We start from the raw sequence: 19,294 nt of genomic DNA, 5'->3' as shown, positions 1-19,294 counted from the left end.
CCTTTCCCCGCGCAGGCGGCGGCGCGGGCGGCCCCGCAGCGCTCCGAGGCCCCTCGGGCGCCGGGGCCGCTGTGATGGCGCCGGGGCCGGGGCCGCGGCCGCTGGCGGGGCTGCCCTTCTTGGGGCTGCTCCTGCCGCTCCTCCTGCCTTTGGCCGCCGCCGTCTACGAGGACCAAGTGGGCAAGTTCGACTGGTGAGCGCCGGGGGTCCCGCCGCGCCGCGTCCCCCTTCCCGCGGGCAGGCCTCGCGCCCCTCCTGGCCCGAGTCCCGTCTCAGTGCCGCTCCCTTCCTTCCCTAGGAGGCAGCAGTACGTGGGGAAGCTCAAATTCGCCTCCTTGGAGGCTTCGCAGGGCTCGAAGAAGCTCGTCGTGGCCACCGAGGAGAACGTGGTGGCCGCCCTGAACTCCCGGAGCGGCGAAATCCGTGAGTGCGGCCGATTCGGGGCTGACGGGTCGATCAAATCGTGCTGGGTTTTACTCCTGAAAGGTGAACGCTGCCGACTGTGCCTTGTCAGGCAGGGAAGGGGCAGCCGGCGGGGCAGAGCTGTGGCTTAGGGCAGGCAGACTGTGCTCTGTATGAGTTTAAAAATAATAGGAAGAAATGCCTTTGGGGGGCTAATCTTGTTCTCGCTGGGCTGTGTCTCCCCAGTGTGGCGCCACGTGGACAAAGGAACCGCGGAAGGGACGATCGATGCGATGCTGATCCATGGGCAGGGTAAGGGGCACGTGCCGGGGCTGGGATTGCTCCGGGACTGTGGGAGCTCAGCCGCATGTGAGAGCACAGGCTGGAGCTCCACAGCTCGTGGCTTTGTTGCTCCGTGTTTCCCCGGGTAGATGCCGTCACTGTGTCCAACGGAGGGCGAATCCTGCGCTCCTGGGAGACCAACATCGGGGGGCTGAACTGGGAGACGTCCCTGGACACTGGCAGGTGGGATTTCCTGGCCGCACTGGCTTCTCTCCTTGTATTGCTGGGCTGGGAAGGAAGGAAGGGGTTATGGACCTTCCCTGGACTTGCATTGTAGAGGAAGATTAGTTAGAGGTAAAGTTTCAAGAATAAGTTTTGGGTGAATTCTCTATGAATGCCTGACCTTGCACCAGGATCACTGAGGTTGAAAAAGCCCTCCCAGCACATGGATCCCTCCTGTGCCCGATGCCCACCTTGTCCCCCGCCCAGAGCACTCAGTGCCACGGCCAGGCCTTCCTTGGACACCTCCGGGGGGGGGGACTCCACCACCTCCCTGGGCAGCCCTTTCCAAGGTCTGACCACCATGGAGAAATTCCTCCTGCTGTCTGACCTGACCCTCCCCTGGCACAGCTTGTTCCCTGGGAGCAGAGCCCGACCCCCCCCAGCTCCCTCCTTCTGTCAGGGAGTTGCAGAGCCAGAAGATCCCCCCGAGCCTCCTTTTCTCCAGGCTGAGCCCCCCCCAGCTCCCTCAGCCGCTTCTGCTGCTCCAGACCCTCCTAGAGAGTAAAATAGGAATTCCCTAATTTCTTGTCGGTTGGCTGTGCTCAGTTTCCAGGCAGCTGCTCTGGTGGGGCTCCAGGATACAGTCAAGTACGTGGCAGTGCTGAAGAAGGCAGCCCTGTCTCTGCACTACCTGTCCAACGGGCACCAGAAGTGGGTTGAACACTTGCCAGAAAGGTGAGAACACGTTTGAAGGAGTGGTGGGAGCTCCTGGCAGAGGGAAGGGTGCTGCTTCTGCCTTGTGCTTCTGAAAACCTCTGAAAAGAGCAATGTGAGAAGGTGATGCTTCATGGTTGCTGCCTCTCTTACAGTGAGAGCTCTCAGTACCAGTTGCTGTATTCCCACGGGACTGGAGTGATCCACGTGCTTGGAATCGTTTCCCAGAGCCACCTGAACATCTTGACATTCAGTGCAGAGGATGGAGAAATTACAAAACAGGTAGTGCTCAACTGTGGAGCCAAATACTGGGTTTGGTGTTAACAAATGTGCTTCCAACCCACGGGCTGTGCTGTGGTAGGTAGAGGATTCGATGGTTGTGGTGCAGAGAAACTTTCCTTCCACTGAGGCACTGCCTGCAGGCCAGAACATGGATTTCATGGCTGAATGTCCTGAAAGCCAAACCAAATTAGAGTGGCACCTATTAGTCAAGGTTATCTCATAAACCTCAGGCTGACAGATAGTGTCTCCCAGTCCTGGGAAAAAATAATTCTGACTTGAATTCTTGGCTGTGTCCATATTGGTGCCTTGAAGATTTGACTGTGCTGACACCTTGATGTCTGTGGTTGTGCAGGTGAGAGTGGCAGCCCCATGGCTGCAGAGCCTGGAGCACACCTGTGGTGTGGTGGGGGAGGCTGTGCTGGTGTGTGTGGACACGGACACGCACTCGCTCCACGTCTGCTCTCTGGAGACAGAGCAGGAGATGAAACAGATTCCCCTGCAGGTGAGAATTGTATGTTATTCTTTGCCCAGCTGGTTTGGTGCCTCACCCAGCCTGTGAGTGAACTGTGGAATGACTTAAGAGGTTTGGCGGGTCATGATTCATAAATTGAGGGAAGGGTGAGAAAGCTTATGTTTGTCTAATCATTCGTTCTGGATTGATGTCTTCAAAGCTTTGCTCCAATGGGAGCCTCAGCCTCCCTGCTCCTGCTTTGTTAATCCTGATCCAGGGAATCTCTCCATGCGGCTGCATTGCTGCTGAGAGGAGGAAGGTGTTGGTCTCAGTAACATGTGTGCTTGTCCCTTGCAGTCCCTGGAGCTGGAGTTTACAGATGACTTCCAGGCCAGGATCTTGGCCACTCAACCCAGTGTCACCAGTGCTTCCCGGACCCAGTTCTTCCTGCAGCTCTCTCCCAGCCACTTCTCCCTGCTGCAGTACAAGCACGGGCTGCTCAGCCACCTCCGGGACTTCCAGCAGGTACCTGGCACAAATGTACCCAGCCAGAGGGCCAACTGCAGCTTGAAATCCTTCAGAACTCTTAGGCCAGCTGGCAGGTTTTGAAAATCTCAGTAACTCTGGGCATAATATTTCAAAAACCTGTGGCAGATCAACTGTTCCCATGTTTATGAGAAATAGTCTTACTTTTTTTTTTTGAGGGAAACAATATAAAATTCAAAATGTGGCTGTGAAAGATTATTTGTTTTTAATTCCACTTTGGTTTTATTTACTTCACAAGCAGTTTTTGGTGGGCTTTGGGGTTTTCTTGGGGTTTTGTTTTTAGTGATTTCCTGCTATTTTTTTCTTTCCAGGCAGCTCTGGTGAGTTTTGCAACCACCGGGGAGAAGACAGTGGCTGCTGTCCTGACATGCAGGAGTGAACTGGTAAACACAGTTCCTGTTCTCTGGAACCAGCACAGCTCTAGGGACGTCCTCTGGGAGTGCGTTCCAAGAGTGTTTCGCAGGCTCAGGGATGGGGAGTCCCTTGGGGAAGAGGAGGGTTTGATGAGCTTCAGTGGTAATGCAGTTAAGGCTTGATTGTGTCCAGCTCAAGCTAGGTCTGGCTCAGTGGAACGTGGTGTCCTGTTTCAGCATTATGTAAGGTGAGCATGTGACCTTGGAATTCTCTCTGTAGAGAATTTCAGTTCTTGGGGATATCAAACGTAGGTTAATAAAAGATAGTATATAATAGAGCAGAACTGTTTCCTGCCTGATTTCACAGTCAAACTGAGACTTGTCAGACACTCAAAAACCTAATTTTTTATAGTCTTACTGGTGTCTGCAGCCATGTTACATCTCTTCTCATTCTCATTTCAGAAACCTGGAAGTGCTGATGGCCTTTATGTTGGAAGTACTCTGGAGGAAGCCCGGAGGCAGGTATGAGGTGCTCTTGTACCCAGGAGCAGTGGGAGTTCTTGTTAGTCCCTTTTTTTCCTTTGTGTGCAGGAACAGAATGACAAAGGTGTTACACCAGCTTTTTGGAAGCTGCTGTTTTGCAGCAGTTCCTATATAGAACCTAAAAATGTTTTGAAGCCACAGTCCTTGCTGAATGTGGAATCCTGGTGCAGATTTTGGTGTGGTATCTGTGCAACTTCTGATTTCTGCCTGCTGTTCCAGGATTCCTTAACATGCTCCAACCAAACCTACAATGTAAATCTCTACCTGGTTGAAACTGGACAAAGGCTGTTGGATACCACGATTACCTTTAGCCTGGAGCAAGGAGGTGCCAAACCACAGCAGGTGAGGAGGGAGGGGTTATTTCAGTCCTATGGTTGCTCAGACCTGCAGTGCCCTCCCTTCCCTGATTTGGCAGGATGGGGAGAACCCTTCAGGCAATGGGAAAGAGCATTTTGGGGTTTACACTGTCCCACTGTTGCTCTTGTTTCAGCTGAGTTCTCTTTTCTCTTAGGTGATGTGATCATAAACCTGTTTTCCTTGTTCTTCTTTTCCCAGCTATACATCCAAGTTTTCCTGAAGAAGGATGACTCCGTGGGCTATCGAGCCTTGGTGCAAACAGAAGACCACATGCTTATTTTCCTCCAGCAGCCAGGTAATTGCACAAACAGCTTCCTCCACTTGTAACAGTGGCCAGAAGAAAATTCCAAGTCCTAAAGGGTTCTGTTTTATCATTACTTTCCTTGGACACCTGCAAAATTAATATAACTTTTCTGAGTCCCATAGAAGACACAGGAGACTCTTTCACCTGAGCGAAGAGTTCTGCCGTGTTCTTTGTGTAGGCAGAGCCTTTGAGTTTCAGGGGCTTTCTGCAGATTCCCCACCCACGGCGTGGGGTGGCCCAGTTCTAGTTCCATTTCCATCTGAAGAACCATTCTGACGCCTTGAAGGAAGGGGAAAGGGAACTCCAGGGGTTTCTTCAGGGGTCTCTTCTGACCCTGAGCCTGGAGGGGAGAGGTGCTCCCCCCTCCCCCCCCGCACGTGGCCCCATGGCCGGCACGGAGACAGGACACCGGGCGTGGAGAGGAGGCAAGAGAGAGTTTATTGTTGGGGATGTTACATTTATAGGGTTTAGGAGGATTCACAGAGTAACCAATTAGAAGACTCAAGGGGCTTACAGGAACACCCAATCACAGGAAGGGGTTAACAAAGGCCAATGGGAAACACCTCAGGACACCTTCCCAGGACATTCCTGCATGGATAACACTTGTCAGTGGGGGGTGCTGGGAAGAAGAAGCATGTGTTTGCAAAGAGACCACCAAAAGCCATTTTAAGACATGTTTAAACAACAGTTTCCCCATATAATGCAGATTTAGTGCTACAGATTTCAAAACTTTTTGTAGGATGAAAATCTAAGTCTGGGTGTAGAGATTCCTCAAAGTTTTGCAGAAAAGGTCCTCATGGCAAAAATATTAATTTGCAGAAATGGTTAAAAGTCCATATCAGTGACACAAATTTTCTGAGGTTTTACAGGAATCCAGGAGTTCACACTGTTGAATCTCCTATTTTAAACAGACTTAATGACTCCCTTTTAGAACACCACATTGCTTTTATTGATCCCGTGGTTTTCTTCTCGGAAGTGGCTCCAGTTGTATAAAGTATTTGTCTTTTATGAAATAGTTAATTTAGTTGTATTAGATAGATGTACACTGTTTTGCATTTCGTAAGAAGGGATTTGCATTTGAAGGGTCCACTGGAACATAGTCCTATTCCCAAGTATTAAGTTGATTTTTCCAATATTCTACTAATTTCTTTCCAGGAAAAGTTGTGTGGAGTAGAGAGGAGTCACTAGCAGAGGTGGTAAGCCTGGAGATGGTGGATCTACCTCTGACAGGGGCACAGGCTGAGCTGGAGGGGGAATTTGGGAAAAAAGCAGGTGAGTTTAGCAGAAAGGCCTTTGTTTGTTTTTCTTCCCGAATAAATGTATTTATTTCCGTGTACTCTGAGCTGAGAGATGAATTCAGATCTCTATTGATGGCAATTAAAATGAGCAGAAATAAACCCCTTTCTGTCTAAACTTTTGAAGTCCAATGCCAAATGCAGATGACATGAGTATATTATATTGTTACATTGAAAAACCAGTCAGCAACGGTAGGAGGGATTTTGTCCATCTTTCCTAAATGTTTCCTTTGACTCTTTCTGGAAGATTTGTTTCCAATAGCCTTTTTTTTTTGCTTTGTTTTGTCTTTCCTTGCTGTCCTGGATGCAGCCATTCAAGGTAACCCAGCCTGCATGCAGTGTGCTCTGCTCCTGCCTAGTGCTTCCTGGTGCCACTGGTCTCCTCTGCTTGCTCTCCTCAGGGCTGAAACAGAGTTGGTCTGGTGTTTATTTCAAGGAACTAAATATAAACCCTCATCAGGCAGAATGAAGTATTTTACTTATTGAGTGCAGAGGGAGATGCAGACCTTGGAGTTGGGTGGGCACAGCGAGAAAGAATACAAAATACTCTGCATGAAGGTTTGCTTTCAGTTGATACAAACATATTTTGGAATGAGTGTGAAGTGGGCAAAGGTTTGTGAGTGCCAGTCTGTCATTAAATGATAACTATAACTGTTATTCCAGAGTGGGAGGCAAAGGTTGGTGCATGGCAGCATTTCTTGTACTGGCCGACATCATAATTTCAGTCATGGGGTGGGACGTGTTTTTCCTGTTCTTGTCACTGTTGGTGTCATTTGCAGACGGTTTGCTGGGGATGTTTCTGAAGAGACTGTCCTCCCAGCTCATCCTGCTGCAAGCCTGGACTGCTCACCTCTGGAAGATGTTCTACGATGCCAGGAAACCCCGAAGCCAGATTAAAAATGAGATTAACATTGACAATTTGGCCAGGGATGAATTCAACCTCCAGAAAATGATGGTGATGGTCACTGCCTCAGGAAAGGTGAGGAAGTCAGGGGAGGAATCTCTTTCTAGATTGTAGCAAAGAGTCTCAGATCTGAATTCCCAGCCCTGTTTTTAGCCAGGTTTGGGCAGAATGTCATGAGAGGATGCACAGGATGTTTTATGATACCTTTAAAGAGGGACTAAGACTCTTCTTTCTTTGGGATATGACAAAGGAAAATGCAGTGTTTGAATGTGAGAGGTGTGTTTTCCTAAACTTTGGCTTTCCTGTGTCTGTGCGATCAGCTCTTTGGCATTGAAAGCAGTTCTGGCACCATCCTGTGGAAGCAATACCTCAGGAATGTGAGACCAGGGTCCTCCTTCAAGCTGATGGTGCAAAGGACAACAGCCCATTTCCCACACCCTCCACAGTGCACTCTGCTTGTGAAGGACAAGGTGAGGCCCCTTCCCTGGCCCTCCCCTGAGCTGGCTTAGTCTGGAAATGTGTCTTTGTAAAGAGCAGGAAAAAACATATTTTTGGGTATAATCTGACTATCACTGATATGGGTATGGAAGGAGAGAGAGACCTGTAGGGAAGAAGACACACAAGCCTGAAAAACTTAAGAGTAGTCATAGTTTTTATAAGACACATGTGGGATAGAGAATATTTATGTCCACACAGTATATTTTCAGGGTGGAATAGCTGAACCCTGGCTATGAATAGTCCAACACTAGCAAGCAATAGTTAGAAAAACACCTCTTTTTTCCCCCTTAGAAAAGATTTTGCCTTTTGGTTGTCTTTTAGGAAACCAAAATGAGCTTTTTGTATGTCTTTAACCCCATCTTTGGGAAGAGAAGCCAAGTAGCTCCCCCTGTTCTGAAACGTCCAATTCTCCAGACTCTGCTTCTGCCAATTATGGATCAAGACTATGCCAAAGTCCTGCTTCTAATTGATGATGAGTACAAGGTAAATGGCTTTGCCTGGATGCAGTTTTCTTCATGTTCTGGTTAATTATTTCCCTCCCTTTTGGAGCAAGATGAAAACAAATGCCATTGGGTCTCATTTTACACAAAACTCTGAAGTTATTCTGGTAAGACAGACCTTATCCTGATAAACATGTTTGAAATAATCTTTCTAGTTCATTTGTTTTGTTGTTGTTGGTTTGGGGTTTTTTTGTTTGTTTTTTTTTCTTTCTGTGTCAGTTGGTTTTTAACCTGTGTTTCAATCCTTCTTTTCTAGGTTACAGCTTTCCCGGCCACTAAAAACGTCCTTCGCCAGTTAGAAGAAATAGCCCATTCTATCTATTTTTATCTAGTTGATGCTGAGCAGGGAAAACTTTCTGGATTCAGGCTGAAAAAGGTAGGGAAGACTCTCATTGCAGTCCAAGTGATGCCACTTTCCCGGATAACGGTAGATTTCTTTGTCTGATTTGTGGAGTGTTGCTTAGACCAGGAACATTCAGCTTCATCATGTGCTGAAGAAACTTTTAAAATGCAAAAGCAGAGAAAGCTGCATCTTGTTGGTGGAGGTGGTGTTTTGTTGAGGACAGGATCAAACCTCCTAGCTGCTTTTCCCTTGCAGGACCTGACCACAGAGGAGAGCTGGGAGGTGGTGATCCCCCCAGAGGTGCAGAGGATTGTGGCTGTCAAAGGGAAGAGGTCCAACGAGCACGTGCACTCCCAGGGCCGTGTGATGGGTGACCGCAGCGTCCTCTACAAGGTGCTATTCCAGCTTTGGGTTGACTTTCTGTGGATGCATTATCCCATGGGAACATCTCAGTACCATTCCTGGGCACTACTTTGAGATTGGCTGCCTTGTGGTGCCAGTTTTTCCCATAACCCTCTGCAGCAGATGCAAATTTTGGTGGAGATTTCTACTCTTAACACATTTTCATGCAGCAATTAAGTCAGTCAAACATCTGATATTGGAAAAATAACTGCTTGATTTGTTCGGGTGACTTGAGCTAATGAGATAATTTGCTTATGATAAGCTCAGTGCCAGATGAAATGCAGAAACGAGGAGCTCGTGGCACTAAAAGGGGATCTCTTTTCTTTTTTTCTAGTCCCTGAACCCAAACCTGCCCAGTGCCAGATGAAATGCAGGAACGAGGTGTCTGTGGCACTACAGTGGGGCTGGATCTCCATTGTCTTTTGTTTTTCTGTAGTCCCTGAACCCAAACCTGCTCGCTGTGGTGACAGAGAGCACAGACACACACCACGAGCGCACGTTCATCGGGATCTACCTGATTGACGGGGTCACAGGCAGGATCATCCACTCCTCAGTGCAGAAGAAAGCCAAGGGACCTGTCCACATGGTTCACTCAGAGAACTGGGTGGTGGTAAGAGTTTAGTCTCGTCTAGTTCCTTACATTTGGGAGGTTGGGACAGTTCCTGAACCCGTGTGGTCAAAAAGCCTTCTCCATTCTCTGTGATCTCCTGCTCCTTCTGTATTATTGATTGCTTGCCTCATATTCCTAAACATCTCCTCGTTCCAGTACCAGTACTGGAACACGAAGGCCCGTAGGAATGAGTTCACTGTGCTGGAGCTCTACGAGGGAACAGAGCAGTACAACGCCACAGCCTTCAGCTCCCTGGACCGCCCCATCCTGCCCCAGGTTCTCCAGCAATCCTACATCTTTCCTTCTGCCATCAGCGCCATGGAGGCCACAATCACTGAGCGGGGCATCACCAGCCGCCACTTGCTCAGTAAGTGCCTGCTCTGTGCTCGGTGGGTTTCAAGTAGCACTGAAATCCAAGCAGAATGCAGTTTGCTGCCAAAGAATCAGGCCTGTGGGTTGTCCTGGACTCCTGCAAGTGCAAGGATAAGCACCCAAGAGAGTGTTAATGTTGGAAAATGCTGTCAGAAATGGCCATGGGGTGTCAGAGGAGGGTGGCAGACTCTTTCCAATGGTGCGCAGTGACAGCGTGAGGAGTGATGGCCATAAACTAAAACACGTGAAGTTTCATCTCAACATGAGGAAGAACTTTATGCTGTGGGTGGCAGAGCACTGGAACAACTGCCCAGGGAGGGTGTGGAGTCTTCCTGTCTGGAGACATTCCAAACCCACCTGAACACGTTCCTGTGTTGCCTGCTCCAGGTGACCCTGCCTTGGCAGTGGGGTTGGACTGGGGGATCTCCGGAAGTCCCTTCCAACACCAACAATTCTGTGATTCTATGATTTTTAAGATGCTTTTCTTTTAATGCACAGTTGGGCTTCCCTCTGGGGCTATCCTGTCACTTCCAAAGGCTCTTCTGGATCCTCGGCGCCCAGAGATCCCGACGGAACAGAGCAGGTAGGGAAGGTGTGATAAGCCCTCTTGCTGGGCAGCTGTGAGGAGGGATGGATTTTGAAAAACAGAAGTGTGAAGTGGAACAACCTGTGCTGAATGGAGTCAGGGCAGTTTTTGCATGGAATGAAGGGAGGTTTCTTCAAGTCGATGATTTTAGATGTCTTTTCGAAACGCAATGATTCTGTGGTTCTGTTCCCAGTCTGTGATGATGGGATGTGTTTGTAATGCAGCGGGTCAGTCATTAGTAAATCAGCCTGTTGTCTGCAGTCTTAGAAAAGAGCAGTCAGAGTAACTGGATTTTTTAGAATTACACTTATTTTTAAAACTTTAGAAGCCTGGAAGGAGGCAGCTGCAGTTTAGCCTGACGCAGCTGATAGGTTTGATTTTCATCCTGCTGCAAAAATGAATCTGCACAGGGAAAAGCTTCCAAATTTGCTGTTTCAGATCAGCTTGAGATAATCAGAGTAGGAAACACTGATGACAGTGTGCTGTTTTATTGGGATGTCATTGGGCTTTAACTGCCTTTCAGGGAGGAGAACTTGATCCCATACTCCCCTGACGTGCAGATCCACGCTGAGAGGTTCATTAACTACAACCAGACCATATCCCGCATGAGGGGGATTTACACAGCCCCCTCTGGCCTCGAGTCCACCTGTCTGGTGAGTGCAGGGTGCAGACCCAGTGCGGATCCGTGGAATTTAAGAGGAAATCCTGATCCACAGGCATGATACCACAGCCTGTGGCTGGGAGCTCTGTAATTCCAATAATGTGGCTGCTCACAGCTTAAACATTCCTTCTTTTAATCTGGAACACGATTTTGGGGGGCTATTTAAGTGAGTCTTTTTGCTGTATAAGTGCTTTTTTTTTTTTTGACTGTGTAACTGGGGTTTTTTGCTATTTAAGTGGGGTTTTGGGAGCTATTTAGTGAATAATTTTTGACTTTTTATGCTCAAAGCTGTGTCACCAGCTCCTCCTGTCCCCCCTGCAGGTTGTCGTCTATGGCCTGGACATCTTCCAGACCCGCGTGTACCCCTCGAAGCAGTTTGATGTCCTGAAGGATGACTATGACTATGTGTTGATCAGCAGTGTCCTCTTTGGGCTGGTCTTTGCCACCATGATCACCAAGAGACTGGCCCAGGTGAAGCTGCTCAACCGGGCCTGGCGCTGAGGGAAGGTGGGCCTGGAGAAGGCAGCTGGGGTGGGACTGTCTGGGGATCCACTGCTGGGCTCTCTTGGGATCCCAGCTCACCTGATGGATGCAAACATCAATATTCCATCTTGCTCGAAGATATTTGTGAGGAAAAGCTGCTGGTGTAACAAAACACAGCCCATCTGTGTCCTGAGGAGAAATGGAAGAGACATCGTCTGCTCTGACTGAAAAAGAACGTCCTAAACCTCCCATAAAGCCCTAAAATCACATTACCTCCCTGATGTTGGTGAAGAGAATACTAAGGACATGTGTCCTCTCCATCCCTGGCTCTTCCTCAGCGCCAACTGTGCCCCACATATGGCAGAGGGGAGGAGCGAGGGGTGTTGGCAGCTGTACTTTGAGAGCTGGACTGGAAAAGTGTGAGCTCCTGGTGCAAGGAGGAGACCTTGGGTTATTTAAATAAAATGTTTAGAAATTGGGTGGGTGTTGGTGGAAAACAGCCTCATGGAGTCACTGATGCCATTGCAGAGCTGTGGGAGGAATTGGAATGTAAAGTCTCTCCATGTTCTTTATTTATTATGATGGTAACGGCAGCTCCTTCCCATGTGATTTACATTTTCCTGGATTTCTGTACAACATGAGATGAAGGTGTTGTGGTCCAGGGTGAGGAACCTCACAGTGTTTCCCTCCGATCACGGCTCAACTTCATGGGTTTAAGTTGTTATAATCAAGATTGGCAGAGTTGTTCCTCTGTGAGAGGCTGTGTCCCATCTTGCCCCTGTGCAGCTGCAGAGCTTCAGGAAATCCAGGGGCTGCAGAGCAGACTGCCCTTGGGCTGGGAATGCAGTTTTGGGGATACTGAAGGGGGTTTGGGGCCATTTAAGTGGGGGGTTTTGGGCTACTTAAGTGGGTTGGGGAACTACTTAGGTGTTTTTTGTGGGGCTATTTTAGTGGGGATTGGGTCTATTTAACTGGGTTTAATGGCTATTTAAGTGGGGTTCTTTTTGCTATGTAAGTGGTGTCTTGGGACCTACTTGGGTGTTTTGGAGGGCTATTTAAGTGGGGTTTTTTGGAGCTATTAAAGTGTTTCTTGGGGTGCATTTAGGTGTTTTTGGGGCTATTTAGGTTTTTGGAGGGCTATTTAAGTGGGGGGTTTTGTCTATTTTAGTGGGTTTGGGGTTAGTTAAATATTTTTTTGCTATTTAACTGAGGGGTTTTTTTCTCTTAAGTCTTTTTGGGGGCTATGTGAGTGGGTTTTGGCTATTGAGGGTTTTTGCCATTTAAGTGGGTTTGGGGGCTATTTAAGTGGGTTTGGGTGATTGGTTTTTTTGGCCATTTGAATGGGGGTTGGGGGGTTGAGTGGCTTTAACTCTTGGGGGGTTTTGCCATTTAAGTGGGTTTTGGCCATTTCGGTGCTTTTCTGGGGGCTATGTGAGCGGTTTTTGGTACCCTCCAACTCCCCCCGTCTGAGGGAGCCGGCGGGGGGAGTGGCGCGCTCACAGCGCATGCGTCCCCCCCTCCTCCCGCCTTTCCTCTTCACGGCGCACGCGCCGCGCGCCAAACTTGCTGACTCACGCAGTGCGCACGCGCCCGCGCCGCGGGCCAATGGGGCGGCGCGACGTTGCTCGGTCGCCCCCCACCGGCAGGGGGCGCGGCCCGGCGCGGCCCCGGCCCAGCGCAGCCCAAGATGGCGGCGGGCGGCGCGGCGGCCGCGGCCGGGCCCGGCTGGGACGTGGCCGTGCGGCCGCTGCTCTCCGCGTCCTACTCGGCTTTCGACATGAAGGAGCTGCCGCAGCTGCTCGCCTCGGTCATCGAGAGGTGAGGGGGGCCACGCGCTCGGGGCTGCCTTCCCCTCAGGGGGGTAGCGCTGGGGGTGCGGGAGCGGCTGAGGCGGGTCCCCCTCGGTACTTGGTGCTCGGTACCCGGTACTCGGTGTGTGGTACCAGGTGCCGGCAGGGGAAGCGGCGGGGTTGCGGCTGCCCTGGAGGAGCCCCGAGCGCCGTTCCCCGCTCCTCCCGCTGCCCGGAGCTCCCGGCTGTGCCCTCAGGCCCCGTAACGGGCTGGGGGTGCCCGTCCGGACGCAGCACTGCGGGCAAGCGCCCACCCAGAGCCTTCGAGACTGGTCTTGTGGCTTTGCCTTTGTCCGGGCGTGTCACGGTCTGTCCGGCTGTGCCAGGGGAGGTGTTGTCTCACCTGGGTCCTGAGGGGACCAGGGGGTGAGCACCGACTTCCCTCTAAGTCTCTGCCACTGCAATACTGCCACTGCAATACTTCACATATTTTAAGGAGAAATAAAGCAGAACCAAATCAGGTCTACCTTTTCTTAACCAGAAGCATTGGACTCCGAGCATGAGTACCCACTGCAGCCGTTTAATTCAACTTATAGCTTATTTTACGACCTAAAATAGGAGGTGTGAATGCCACAACGCTCCAGTGGCATACTGGAGCGGATAACCCTGGCCCCACAGTAAGTTGTTGGGAAACATAAAATAAATACTGCGCTAAGGAAGATGATAAATTAAAACCTCGTGGTGTTTTTCTTAATAAAAAATGGCTGAGTGTGCAGTGGATGCTCCAAATTCAAAGAGTTCAGTGCAAAGAGTTCAGTACCTGTTACACAGAGCAGTGGTTCACCCAGAACGTGCCGATGGAATTTGGGCAGTTTTTTGGCCTATCTTTGTTCTAAGGACCATTTCAGTGTCACTTGTCTGTGCGGAGTTCCACTGTCTGTGTGCCTAAAGTGAAGTGTTTCATGAGAATATCCTGGAGACACTTGAGTGGACCCACTTGAGTTCTGGGGGTGGGCTGTTTCCTCCTTTACTGGGAATGCCAGCTCCATTTCCCACTTGAGAGAACAGTTTGTTGCCTTTAAGCAGCACTGCCTGAGGTTGGAGTTGTGTCTGATGATCCGGCAGGATTTGGGCTCTTGCAGGGTGATACTTTTTATTTCATACCTTGATATAATTGGCAAATCTCAAAGGTATAAATACAGCTCGTTGGTGTTTAGAGCTGTGCTTTTCTGTGCTGAACAAGAATCTATCTTTAGATTTCTCATCTGAAATATTTTATCTGTTCAGATTATTTTTAGAAGGTGGTTGTTAAGTTCTTGGTGGTGTCAGCCAACCCCAAGGTGACTGGATTTCCCCTTAAATTAACTTGGTGTGATGATAGTGGAATCACTAGTCTTACTGTTTTCAAAATAAATCAATAAACTCCATTTTTAACAACTTTTCTATTTAATTTATAAATTTAAGCGTGGTCAGGTTACCGGTATTGCCCTGTGTGGGATGATCCCCCATTTCACGTGACACCCTGTTAGGTACATTCAAGCATTGATGGGATTTGGCCTCTTAATTGGCATAAATGAGGGAGCTGCTGACTTGGAAAGGTGCAGCTGAAGTGGAACATGGAGTCTGGGACAGTCACATGAGGCTGGTTTTCGGGGAAGGGGTTTCCATAGGGCAGAATTCTTGCACCTGGTGTGGTGCCTTCTCAAGGAGAAGCTGCTTTGTGCCTTCTGCCTTACAGAAAGGGTCTGTTCTGGGCTGTTGGGGATTTGGGAGTAGAGCTGAGAGAGGAGCTGGGATTTGATGCTGGCATCATATTGATATCGATAGGCTTCTCGCCCAGCCTGAGAAATGAGCTTCCTTGGGAAACACAAGCCCTTTAAACAATAAACCACAATATAATAGCTGAAAGTTCTTATTAAGTTTCACTGTATATGCAGAATAACACTCTGGCACATCGCAGATTGATTTATTTGCAAGGATTCATGATTACTTGACAGCTCTCTTCCACTTTGCACTGCCTTAACACCCACAACTTGTTTGACTAAAACTCAACCCTCTCCTTGCCCAATCCAGGTGACATTCTCTCTCTTGTGCTGGATACTGCACCTTTGTGTTCCTATACCCTGTGGGCATTGTGTGTTGCACAACTTAACCTGTGCAGTAATTGAGGAGCTGCCAACCTCTCCTGTACTCTGTTATTCCCAAATTGTTCTAATTAGTTCTCTTAAAATATGTCACACACATCTCCTGCTGCTGATTTGGGGTTGGGCCTAAGAGGTAGGTGAGCAAAATTAGTGTCTGAGAGAGCACAGACTTTTTTGCATGTTCATTGCCCAGCAGAGCGGTTCTGGCAGGAGATGCTCGGGTGAAGCCTGAGATGTTGAAGCTCAGTCATGTTGTGCTGCTAAATATCTTCAAGTAAAGCCTCTGTGCTTTTCTATTTCAGCTTTTTAGACAGACTAAATAAAATAAAGTCTCAAATCTAGGAAATCAAACTGCAAAGCTCATGAGTGTTTCTGTTCATTTTTCTGGAGAAATGATTCCCTTCCAGAGTTTCTTCTGGTTCAGCTGCATCTGCTGTTATGACTGGAAACAATCACTTAGTGTAGAAAAAAGGAAGGTGACTGGGCATAAATTGAGCTTTGTTCAGGTCAGCGGGGAATGGTGTTTCCTTTTCCTCCTCTCACCCTGATGAAGCTGCACTGTTGTGTGTCACTGAGTGAAAGGGATATGTGGGTTCATTTTGGTGCTCTGAAGCAGCACTGGTCATTCCCAAAAGCTTGAATCATGGTTGGAGTTGGGTACAGCATGTGGGATATATTGCTGCCCTCTGCTCTCCACCAGCCCTCCAGGAATAACCTCTGTAAGTAAGCCTGAGTTGAATAATCTGTTTGTCCAACTTGCTTGTTCACATCACTGATTGGAAATGTGAAAGAAAGTAATTTATAGGCAGAGATCCACATCCCCTAGTTTTGTCACAGGAAAAGTTAGAGGCAGAAGTAGGTGTGGAGGCAGAGCTGCTTGTGTTCTGTTTCTGTGCAGATGGGGTGTTGGGGCCCCACTGCAGCAGCCTTTAACCTGCACAGTGTCACCTCTGTCAGAAACAGCTGATCTCCATGGCCAGTGGGTCTCACAGAAACCTCAGAGACTTGACTTACCTGCCAAAACCCTTCACTGTCCATCTCATGGCAGATGCTGCGCTGTTGTGATTATGCAATTGCCTGGTTTGATCCCTCTGATTTGCAGAATTGCACAAACTCCAGTTGCCTCTGTGCTGTGACAGAAAGGGAATGCCTGTGCTCCAGGCCTGGCAAATCCTGCCAGCGTTAGCAGAACGCACAGTCCAAACACTCTGGGCAGCTGAGTTTAGAATAACTTAAAGGTTAATGAACCTCTGGCTGGGAGAAAGCCTGACCTGTTGATGCTTTAAAGGAGAAACATTTACAATATTGGAATTATTTCCTTAAATTTCCTATGTGGATAGCTGTGCCGGTGCCGTGATCTGACTGCTGCTTGTGGGCTCAGTCCTGAGGACACGAGTTGTGTTCTCAGAGCTGTTAATGGTCTTGTCTTACCTCTGTTAATGGATATATTTGGGTGTTGGGTGGTACTGCTGTTGTGCTGGATCCGATTAACACATCTTTCCTGTTCTCCCATTGCAGTGAATCTGAAATCCTGCACCACGACAAACAATATGAGCCTTTTTACTCCTCCTTCGTTGCACTTTCCACACACTACATTACTACTGTGTGTGGTCTAAGTAAGTGTTCCCCCTCCTTTGCTTCTCTTGCTCTTGTGTTGTGACTGGAATATAGTGAAAGTAAATCAGAATTGTTGTCATTTTTGTATTTGTTTTTTTCCCTCTTGCTGAGTCAGAATTGACATTATATACATATCAGACTTTATGCTGACAAAATGTCAGTTCTGATGAAAAGGGAAGCTTGTTGATGGGAGTGTTTGGCTACCAAGTACTGGACAGCATTGCCTTTTTGGTTGCTTATTCATTGGCCTGACTTAATTTTTGGTCAAATGAAGTTTTTGATTCAGTTTTCAGGATTTTTAGATTATTTTTAAGGAATTAGAACACTGCCATCCTTGAAAGTGTCCAAGGCCAGGTTGGATGGAGCTTGGAGCAACCTGATCTAGTGAAAGGTGTCCCAGCCCATGGCGCTGGTTTGGAATGAGATGAGACTTAAGGTCCCTCCAACCCAAACCATTCTGGGATTCTGTAGTTGTGTTGCTGTGTTGGAGTTCATGATCTAAACATTGTGACTCAAAAGTATTTTCTGTTATTCTGACTGACAATTTAGCAATTTCAACAAAAAAAAAAAAAGGACTTTGTAGACTCGTTTCATGTTCTTCGGTGCTTCTGTCAGCATTAAATAATGTTGCTGGGGAAACTGTTTTATCTGTCTAAATTTCTCTGTCTGGTAGAAGGCATTATCCTGATTTACTGTCATTTCTTGGGTTGCACTGTCATGAGACTGAATTTATATTGCGCCTGTACGTTCAGCATGATGTGCTGTGTGTGTGCCCACGCTGCAGAGCATCCTTTTCTATTGACAGCATTGGGAACTTATTGCACTGAATTATTTAAAAACTTATTTAAGTACAAGGATCTGCTTTTTTCAGTACCAAGAAACCAACTGCAGTCGGTGGCAGCTGCTTGTAAAGTCCTCATTGAATTCTCCCTGCTGCGTCTTGAGAACCCAGACGAGGCATGTGCTGTGTCACAGGTGAGCACAGATTTTGACAGTGTGGCCAAACCTGAGTGTGAAAATGGACTTTGGGCTCTAAATCTGAAATATTTGCTCTAATGTTACATGCATAAAGCAAAATTATTAATGAAGCTCTTAAAATATTTAAGGTGTACCGTTGATTCTTGCTGAGTCTTCCCTCTGCATTCTTTACTCAGAATCTCAGGTTGCTTACAACCTGAAATAAAGGTGACCTGAAGTCTTGGTTAATTCTGTTGCAGTTTCCTACATTCTGGTTTGGTTTTGTGTAACGACCTGGATCAAAACTATTTGTTGTGTTTTTAAAGGTGATTTCTTTCCTGCTTGTATTCTAATCATCTGGGAAAGCTTATATCTATTTAGAAGAGGAAAGGCATGTGAGAAGGGTTCACATAATCTAGTGTATCGCAGAGAGCTTCTCCAGGTGTTTTCCATAAGAAGCACAGGGCCAGTGTTGGTGACCTGAATTACCTGCAGTCAATAATCTGTCACGATCTTTGGTGTAAGATCCCAGTGGATTAGAGCTGTTGCAGTGGCCTTGCCAGCTGAAGTTGCATTACTCTTAATCCAGCTGCTTACAGTAAACGATATGGAGGAATAATTGAAATCAAGAGAGTTTAAATTGTACTTTATATCTTTTGTTTTCTTTTTGTAGAAACACCTCATTCTGCTGATAAAGGGACTGTGCACGGGCTGCAGCCGTCTAGACCGGACAGAAATTATCACCTTCACAGCAATGATGAAATCAGCCAAGCTGCCTCAGACTGTCAAAACCCTCTCTGATGGTAGGGTGGAAGTACATTTGTGTGTATTTCCCTGCAACACTGGAGTTAGGCACAGAAAGTCCTGGGGGTTTGCTGTATGACACGGTGGTTTGTTGTTTACCCTGCAGTTGAGGACCAGAAGGAACTGGCCTCCCCGGTGAGCCCAGAGCTGAGACAGAAGGAGGTGCAGATGAACTTCCTCAACCAGTTGACATCAGTCTTTAACCCCAGAGTCTCATCATCACCATCCATCACACAAGAGACACAGGTGAAAAAACGCTAAAATAGAACCAGTCTGAATTTTAACATTAGTAACATAGCGCAGGGAAGGGCAGAGGGCTGCAAGTGGTAGTTTTTTAATACAAGTGTAAGGAAAACCTTAAGTATTTAAATCCTGCTTGCATATTGTTGAGTGGAAAATGGCAATTGGCATTGTGTTGGCAGTAGTAGATTTGTTTCCTCGTGGAGGGCAATGTTCAGTGATATCCATGGCTGTTTTGAGTCCTGCTGCTGATCCACCTTGCTCCTGTATAGAGACTCACAGCAATACTGTATATTTTAATGCCTCTGTAATATATTTAGTATGTGCTTGCTTTAGGTGGAAGGAGAGAATGAGGATCAAGCTGCCGCAGATCAAACCTCTGCAGCAAAGACCAAAAGCATATTCATTGCTCAGAATGTGGCCAGCCTGCAAGAACTTGGTGAGAATCAGCTTTCTAAGCTTCAGGGTCAAAAAAAGTGCTAGAAAAATGTCTCTCAGTGTTTCACCTCACAACTCTGAGTGGGAGGAAATTCTCTGGCCTAAAGGATTCATAGTGATTGCCAGGGGAGGTTGTGGCTGAAGTGGAGTTTTCATTGCACTCAGTCAGTATGTTTGTGTTGTGAGGGGTAAAT

At 47.9% G+C, this 19,294-nt stretch overlaps 2 protein-coding genes across 8 annotated transcripts in view; both read left to right on the top strand.

Moving 5' to 3' along the window:
• The first annotated feature begins 47 nt into the window (after window positions 1–47).
• EMC1 (ER membrane protein complex subunit 1) lies at window positions 48–11,711 on the top strand. 2 transcript variants are annotated; one of them, XM_027668065.1, is made up of 24 exons: window positions 48–193; window positions 299–423; window positions 649–714; window positions 834–927; window positions 1,513–1,641; window positions 1,776–1,902; window positions 2,255–2,404; window positions 2,711–2,878; window positions 3,211–3,282; window positions 3,715–3,774; window positions 4,015–4,137; window positions 4,351–4,447; window positions 5,612–5,728; window positions 6,062–6,070; window positions 6,531–6,730; window positions 6,976–7,125; window positions 7,475–7,636; window positions 7,910–8,029; window positions 8,252–8,389; window positions 8,835–9,008; window positions 9,165–9,375; window positions 9,879–9,963; window positions 10,490–10,619; window positions 10,949–11,711. In XM_027668065.1, exons 1-24 carry the CDS (start codon window positions 75–77, stop codon window positions 11,126–11,128), a joined length of 3,006 nt encoding a protein of 1,001 aa, XP_027523866.1. In that variant the 5' UTR covers window positions 48–74; the 3' UTR covers window positions 11,129–11,711. The 2 variants fall into 2 exon arrangements, with proteins under 2 accessions (XP_027523866.1, XP_027523867.1); XM_027668066.1 differs by lacking the exon at window positions 6,062–6,070.
• Window positions 11,712–12,793: 1,082 nt separating this feature from the next.
• Window positions 12,794–19,294, top strand: part of UBR4 (ubiquitin protein ligase E3 component n-recognin 4) — a 79,552-nt gene continuing 73,051 nt past the window's right edge. For all 6 annotated transcript variants that reach the window (XR_003531723.1, XM_027668010.1, XM_027668009.1 and 3 more), the window contains exons 1-6: window positions 12,794–12,928; window positions 16,563–16,660; window positions 17,533–17,636; window positions 18,292–18,421; window positions 18,529–18,668; window positions 18,999–19,101. Coding sequence is in view for 5 of the 6 variants with exons in the window: in XM_027668010.1 (XP_027523811.1) it covers window positions 12,798–12,928; window positions 16,563–16,660; window positions 17,533–17,636; window positions 18,292–18,421; window positions 18,529–18,668; window positions 18,999–19,101 (706 nt within the window). In the remaining variant the exon portion in view is untranslated. The remainder of the gene's footprint in view (window positions 12,929–16,562; window positions 16,661–17,532; window positions 17,637–18,291; window positions 18,422–18,528; window positions 18,669–18,998; window positions 19,102–19,294) is intronic.

This window comes from Corapipo altera, unplaced genomic scaffold, assembly GCF_003945725.1.
Source record: "Corapipo altera isolate COAL_440 unplaced genomic scaffold, ASM394572v1 80, whole genome shotgun sequence".
NCBI classification, from domain to species: Eukaryota; Metazoa; Chordata; class Aves; order Passeriformes; family Pipridae; genus Corapipo; species Corapipo altera.
This window is presented reverse-complemented; position numbering and strand designations above follow the sequence as displayed.

Coding starts and splice junctions, on each gene's coding strand:
- EMC1 (XM_027668065.1), top strand. CDS start 75: ATGGCGCCGGGGCCGGGGCCGCGGCCGCTGGCGGGGCTGCCCTTCTTG. Junction 1,903..2,254: donor ATGGAGAAATTACAAAACAG/GTAGTGCTCAAC, acceptor GTGGTTGTGCAG/GTGAGAGTGGCAGCCCCATG. Junction 2,879..3,210: donor ACCTCCGGGACTTCCAGCAG/GTACCTGGCACA, acceptor TTTTCTTTCCAG/GCAGCTCTGGTGAGTTTTGC.